Source organism: Archocentrus centrarchus, chromosome 7 (assembly GCF_007364275.1).
Source record: "Archocentrus centrarchus isolate MPI-CPG fArcCen1 chromosome 7, fArcCen1, whole genome shotgun sequence".
NCBI lineage: Eukaryota > Metazoa > Chordata > Actinopteri > Cichliformes > Cichlidae > Archocentrus > Archocentrus centrarchus.
Genome location: NC_044352.1, coordinates 739,429 through 746,656, shown reverse-complemented (window position 1 = coordinate 746,656; position 7,228 = coordinate 739,429). Strand labels below are relative to the sequence as shown.

Sequence of the window (7,228 nt, the reverse complement as noted above, 5' to 3'; positions counted from 1 at the left end):
ATGGGTTCCACCAATTGATCTGAGCCATCTGAGTGAACCTGAAAGAGTGGTGGTACAAGGGATGCTTCGTGATGAATGCGCTTCCTTTTCTAAATCAGATGATGACATTGGGCGTATCGAAAAGCTGAAACTGAAAATATCACTCAAGGATTTGGATCCTGTGGCACGCACTTACCTGTCAGTACCGAAGCCACTGTATAAGGAGATGAAAGAATACCTGCACAACCTTATTGCACAAGGATGGGTAGAGAAGTCCAACTCATCTTATGCCTCACCAGTTGTCTGTGTGAGAAAAAAAGATGGTAGCTTACGTCTTTGTATAGACTACCGAGAACTCAACAAAAAGACTCACCCTGACAGACAGCCAATTCCTCGAGTGCAGGACATCCTCGACAGTCTTGGTGGCAACTCGTGGTTCTCCTTGTTAGACCAGGGAAAGGCCTACCATCAGGGCTTTATGGATGAAGAGAGCAGGCCTTTGACTGCATTTGTGACACCATGGGGCCTGTACGAATGGATAAGAATCCCATTCGGACTAATGAATGCACCTGCAGCTTTCCAACGCTGCATGGAAGAGTGTCTGGAAGAGGTGCGAGACAACATCTGTGTACCATACCTGGATGACACTCTAGTGTACAGTCACTCATTTGAGGATCATGTCAGTCATGTTAGGAAAGTGCTCCAACTGCTGAGGAATTATGGAGTCAAGCTAAAACCCAGTAAGTGCGAATTATTTAAACCTGAGGTTCGCTACCTGGGAAGGATTGTTTCAGCAGAAGGTAGCAAAATCGACCCAAGTGACACCATAGTAGTAAGAGCTTGAAAGATAAGGCGCCAAGCAATGTGGGAGAGCTGCGGACTGTCATGGGTTTGTTAAGCTACTATAGACAGTATATACAGGACTTCTCCCGTATTGCAGGGCCCCTTTATGACTTACTGAAAGGCACAGCAGAAGACAATAATGTGCCGCAAAACAGGACAAACACAAGACAGTCTACAAGAAGGAGCAAAGCTGTGCCATCCCATAAGCCAATTGTGTGGACTGAAAAACACCAGTGCATATTGGAACGTCTAATAGATTGTTTGGTTGAACCACCAATCCTCGGGTTCCCAGACTTCTCTAAACCATTCATCCTCCACACCGATGCCTCAAACCAGGGCCTCGGGGCAGTTCTTTATCAGCAACAGGATGATAAGCTCCGTGTAATAGCTTATGGTTCCCGAACATTGACTGCAGCTGAACGGAATTATCACCTACATTCAGGAAAATTGGAATTCCTTGCACTAAAGTGGGCAGTCACAGAGAAATTCAGAGACTATCTCTATTATGCGCCTACGTTCACAGTGTTCACTGACAACAATCCTCTCACCTACATTCTGTCAAGTGCCAAGCTCAATGCAACAGGATGTAGATGGGTGGCAGAGCTCGCAGATTTCCATTTCACCATCCGATATCGTCCAGGGAGAGAGAATGTGGATGCTGATAGCCTGTCAAGAATAAATGTTAAAATAGAGGAAATGATCAAACACTGCACAGAGGAAGTGGGATCAGATTGTGTGGCAACAATAACCCAAGCTGTTGAGACACAAGAATCTAACTTAGCAAATGTCTGTGCAATGCTTTCCCCTCTCCAGTGTACAGCAGTCAGTGAAGAGACACACAAACCATTCCCAGTGGCAGAGATTAGGCAAGCACAGCAGGATGATGAAAACATTAGCCCAATAATGCAGTGCAAAATAAGGAATGAAAGGCCATCAAGACAACAATTCAATGCATTAAGCACCCACAGTAAGTGCCTACTGCGTGAATGGGAAAAACTTCATATTGATAACAATGGCATTCTTTGCAGGAAGACAACAAACAAGACACAGCTTGTACTACCTGAGAAGTATAAAACCACTGTACTGAGAGAATTGCATGATGAAATGGGTCATCAAGGCACTGATCGAACAACATCGTTGGTCAGGGATAGATTCTTTTGGCCTTACATGCAAAAAGACATTGAACATTATGTGACAAAGACCTGTACTTGCCTGAAACAAAAACCACCATGTAGAGAAACGAGGGCCCCTCTCACAAGTATTGTTACCACACAGCCATTTGAACTGGTGTCAATAGATTTTCTTCACTTGGACAAATGTAAAGGTGGATACGAGTATATCTTGGTAATCGTTGATCACTTTACTCGTTTTGCACAGGCTTATGCCACCACCTCTAAGTCTGCCAAAACAGTGGCTGATCGTATATTTAACGATTATGCCTTGAAGTTTGGACTGCCAGCACGGATACACCATGATCAGGGTGGCGAATTTGAGAACCAACTCTTTTCCCAGTTGAAAAAGAACTGTGGCATAGTAGGATCCCGAACGACACCTTATCACCCACAAGGAAATGGGCAGGTTGAACGCTTCAACCGAACACTATTACAAATGTTAAAGACACTTACTGATCAGCAGAAAACAAGCTGGAAAGAATCCCTGAACAAGTTGATCTATGCATATAACTGCACGCGATGTGAGGTAACTGGTTTTTCCCCTTTCTACCTTCTGTTCGGAAGGTCCCCAAGGTTACCTATTGATCTCCTGTTCGGTCTCACCACTGGGACAGGGAAAACAGACCACCGAGCATACATGGAGAAATGGAAACAAGAAATGCAGGAGGCACATGAAATAGTACGAGAGAACGCAAAGAAGGCAGCAGAGAGAAGTAAAAAACATTATGATGGGAAAGTAAGAAGCTCTGTGCTATGTCCTGGCGATCGAGTCCTTGTTCGAAACCTGACACCTAGGGGAGGAACTGGAAAGCTTCGTAATCACTGGGAACAGGATATTCATGTTGTGATCCGTCAGGTTGCAGAAGGCCTCCCGGTGTATGAAGTCAAGCCTGAGCAAGGAAGAGGAAGGTCAAGAACCATGCATCGCAACTTGTTGCTGCCGTGTGATTACTTACCTCTGGAAACTGAGCCAAAAGCACCACCAAAGCAAGAGAAAAGAAGGGTGAAGGAGACAGAGACAGAAAATGCAGATCAGAAAGAGGAAGATGAAGAAGAGGAATGGGTGTACTGTTACAAACCAGTAATACACTCTCAAATGCCCCATGCAGACGGAGTGATTGAGCGTGCAGACACACAACAGGACAGTGGTCAGGAGAAACAAAATTTGAGTGATGATGAATTGATTGAAGGAAGGCTCATAGCAAACACAGATGAGCCTGAAACACAGCAGGAAAATGTGCCACAGGAAGAGAACTATCAGGACAGGGATGAGAGCTTAGTTGAAAAAGCAGTGGATGAAATTCCAGCATTCCAACATCCAGAGCCACCTGGAGGAGAAAAAGAACAGACAGATGGTGCACCAAGGAGGGAAAGACGAGCCCCTAAAGTCTTCACCTATGATCAACTTGGGACTCCAACATGCTATAGTACAGCATATGGAAATGAAAGGCTTTACCAACATCAGCCCATACAATATCAACACATTCGACCAGTGACACTGTGGACCAATCCATTCCAGACCTACCAACCTATAATTATGCAAGGATACTAGACACAGATTCAGTGCCGAAAATGATGAATGAAGAGAACAGATCACTAAATTTGGGTGATTAATTGGCGGTACCCTCCCACCGATCACGTGGTTGAGCCAACTAGGATATAATGACTTAAGAACCCTTGGGTTATGAGTGCTGTGATGTCGGGACGACATCTAACTTTGTAGGGGAGAGTGTGATAGGTTGATTTTATTATTCTATTGATTATTAATCAAAGTTCATAATTGAGGTAAATATCTCCATGGGAATTGTTAAGAATATAACCTATCATTCTTCCATCGGTGATCTACTTGTTGAGCCTTTTTGTTAATGTGTGGGATATGTGATCGTTTAGTCATACCTTGCACTGCAGGAGGGGGGCACTCCGGCCGCGGTGCTTCATTCTCAATGAAGCTGCTGAAGGAGAAGCATCGCGTTCGAGTGTATTTATTGATTTCCTTTCCCCTTCTCAGGTATGTGATGAGTGTTGTGCTCCTAAGCTGTGGAGATATGTGCCGAGTTTTGTTTGACTCTCTGTAGACTGACTCACTACCTGTTCAAGACGTTTTGAAGTGTTATTTCTTTTGCATTTCTTGTAGCATACTGTTGGCTAGCTAGCTGAGCTAAGTACTCTACGCTGCCGCTAGCATAGTGCACTGCGCCGCCAGAATGTGTGCATACGGTGATGGCGATGCATGTGCGTGTTAGTTCTGTTTGTACTGAACAACTATTGTAGAGAGAATAGGAATAAGGAAAAATGTCTGTTGATGTGTGTATATAAATGTTCTTTTCAACACTTTGGAGTTTGATGATTTAAATTTGTGTTTAATAATTTGCTTGGGCATTTATGTCATATTTGGGTTCACCTGCAAGGGAGGACGGGGAAATTATATTGTACCTTGGTTGAAATCATTATTTACCTGTGGAGACAGATGAAGGAAGATCATTTTGTGATATTGTCCTAGAACTGACTGATGTGTACTTTTGTTATAGTGTTCCATATTAATGTTTTGTATCTATGTGTATACTTCAAAATAATTATATATTCTCAATGAAGCTGCTGAAGGAGAAGCATCGCATTCGAGTGTATTTATTGATTTCCTTTCCCCTTCTCAGGGTGTAACATCAACAGCCGGATAATGCTAAACAAAGTAAGTGCAGCATAGCGCTCGCTATCTGAAGTAGCCAATACGAATGAAAGCTATTAGTGTCATTGGTTAGCTCATTTTGTTTTTTGAGACAGAGCTTTGTTAATTTCAGCAGAAAAACCTTGCCCGTCATTTAAACAGTTCCTGGAATACCGAAGGTCGAAGTCCAAAGAGCGTCAGTCTTTTAACTACGGGCCTAGAGGAAGACACCGGGCTAAAGAACGAAAACACGTCCAGGTAAGTTGTATAGTACTGATCGTGTAATCAGTACTGGACTGTCTGATTCGGCTCACTGTGAAACTGTGGTGGCACAAATTAGCTATTGAAGCTATTAGAAACTGCTGATAAATTTATGCACTTTCCTCACAGGTTTTTGAACTCCCAAAGATAAGTCTGAAAATGAAAGGTAAGTAGATTTTTGCATCTAGCCTTTTTCACAGAGAGAGAACCTTTCTAATGATTTATCAACCAAGAGGAATCTGTCATGTATTTGTTTACATACTTATATGACTATTGTGGTAATCATTTTATTATTTTCATTGTGTTTAAGAGATGCACTGGGACATCAAGCTACAATTCAGCCAGGACAGGTAATGTCATTTTCAGACGTTCATCATATTCTGAAAACTGTGACATGCTGGTCAGATTTACCGATGATGCAGGTGTTTATGAGGAAGGGATTGACACAGGTGGTCCAAGATGAGAATTTTTTAACTCTGCTAATGAAGCACCTGAAAGACCGGCCAATTTTTGATGGACCAGAGGGACATCGGTTCTTGGTCTATAATGCAAATGGTATGCATAGGGTTAGATATGTGCTATACTAATGGATGGTTATTAGTAAACAGATATGTGACACAGAATATGTTTTTTTTTTTTTTCCCCCAATATCTTAAAGTAAATAATGTATGTTTTCATTTTACAATATGAATTCATTCACAGCTGTTAGGGAGGATGAATACTTCCTGGCAGGACAGATGATTGCAGTTTCAGTTGTACATGGAGGTCCGGGACCCCATTTCCTGTCAGAAGATCTTGTACAGTATCTTGCTGGCCAGCCTTCATTCAAACCAACAGTTAATTTAATAACTGATGAAGAAATAGGGAAAGCTTTGCGAGAGGTGGGGATAACATAAATCCAGTGTGGTAGGACAGAGTTTAACATAGTTCCTGCACTGTTCAATGATGATGTTTAGTTCCCACACATATACATTTGCAGAATTATGAATTTATGGTATTGTAGGGTTACAGCATGCTATATATGTCACTAAATAAAAATGGTCAAGATTAACACATAGTTATTTAATGTGTTGGGTATGTCTCTTTGTCTTTCAGATTGAGAATGCTGCTACATTGGATGCTCTACAAGAATGTATCATGAGACACAGCACAATGTTGCAGACAGCAGGCTGTCTTAGACATGTGGCTGCTGTGGACGAAAAGACAGAAATTGTGGCCGACTACCTCCAGTGGTATATTTTTGACCGCAACTCATCTGTAATTGACAGGTAAGATATTTTTAATGATGTAATTTTCTTTTTTTTTAATGTAGGAATGTTTAGTTTGTGATGCTCCATGGCACGTGTATCTGTTATCAGTCACTGTGACAAACAATTTTGCCTTAGTGTGCAACATCTACATATCTGTGTAACAGTGTGTTCACTTTGTAGATTCAAAGATGGTCTTTCAGCTCTTCAGTTCCTGACTGCACTACAGCAACACCCTACTTTGCTGACCCCTGTCCTGTGCCACTGTGAAAAGCGACTGACTGCCTTTGAGCTTGAGAGACTCTTCAAACCTCAACTCAGCCCTTCAGGGAGTAATAGGAGACTGAAAGAAAGCCAAACCTTGGCCTGCTGGGCAGACTATCTCCTTGATTGTGAAGGTTTGTAAGGTTTTATTTGTACCTACTTGGAAAACCACGTTAGCCTGGTATATTTGAACATTTATTTCTTTGCAGAAGGCGAGGCTGCTGTGTCTGTGGAAGACATTTTGATGTTTGCAACTGGGCTGACATCACTTCCCCCATCTGGCTTGGAACCACTGCCACAAATAGAGTTCCTGGATGACGTTCCACTCCCAATGGCAAATACATGTTCAAACTTGTTGAAATTACCATTTCTGGATTCATATAGTGTGTTTAAGTCACAAATGGACTTTGGAATTCAAAATAGTCCAGGATTTGGTTGTCTATAAACTATATAGCTAGATAACCATTAGAGTAGTGTTTTTCAAACCTGGTCATCCAGGCACAATGCCCTGCACGTTTTAGATCAGAGATCCTGATCCTGAATAACTGATTAACAGGCTTTTTTTTTTTTTTAAACTGCAATCATCTGAATCAGGTATGTTAAAGCAGGGAAACTTGGACTCAAAATGTTTTTTGTTCTTTGTTGGTATTATGTGCATTTAAAGGTGCAGTTACTTTTGTTAAAATACTTTAAAATTGCGGTAAGCAAGCATGTCTTTTTTTTTTTCCCCTCAGACAGCATTTGGACAATTGTTTTTCATTCATTTATTTCCAACTTTTAAATACTGAAACTGTGGGTGA

The 7,228-nt window shown here is 41.8% G+C and overlaps 1 protein-coding gene across 4 annotated transcripts; it reads left to right on the top strand.

Moving 5' to 3' along the window:
- The first annotated feature begins 4,902 nt into the window (after nt 1–4,902).
- LOC115783572 (G2/M phase-specific E3 ubiquitin-protein ligase-like) lies at nt 4,903–6,950 on the top strand. Of its 4 annotated transcripts, XM_030734461.1 has the most exons (7): nt 4,903–4,914; nt 5,047–5,083; nt 5,228–5,472; nt 5,620–5,798; nt 6,013–6,185; nt 6,348–6,562; nt 6,638–6,950. In XM_030734461.1, the coding sequence occupies exons 3-7, from the start codon at nt 5,271–5,273 to the stop codon at nt 6,871–6,873; spliced, it is 1,005 nt and encodes a 334-aa protein (XP_030590321.1). In that variant the 5' UTR covers nt 4,903–4,914; nt 5,047–5,083; nt 5,228–5,270; the 3' UTR covers nt 6,874–6,950. The 4 variants fall into 4 exon arrangements, 3 of the variants coding, with proteins under 3 accessions (XP_030590321.1, XP_030590322.1, XP_030590319.1); XR_004020220.1 differs by lacking the exon at nt 4,903–4,914 and having other exon boundaries at nt 4,916–5,083; nt 6,332–6,562; XM_030734462.1 differs by lacking the exon at nt 4,903–4,914 and having other exon boundaries at nt 4,916–5,083; nt 5,228–5,267.
- The last annotated feature ends 278 nt before the right edge of the window (nt 6,951–7,228 follow it).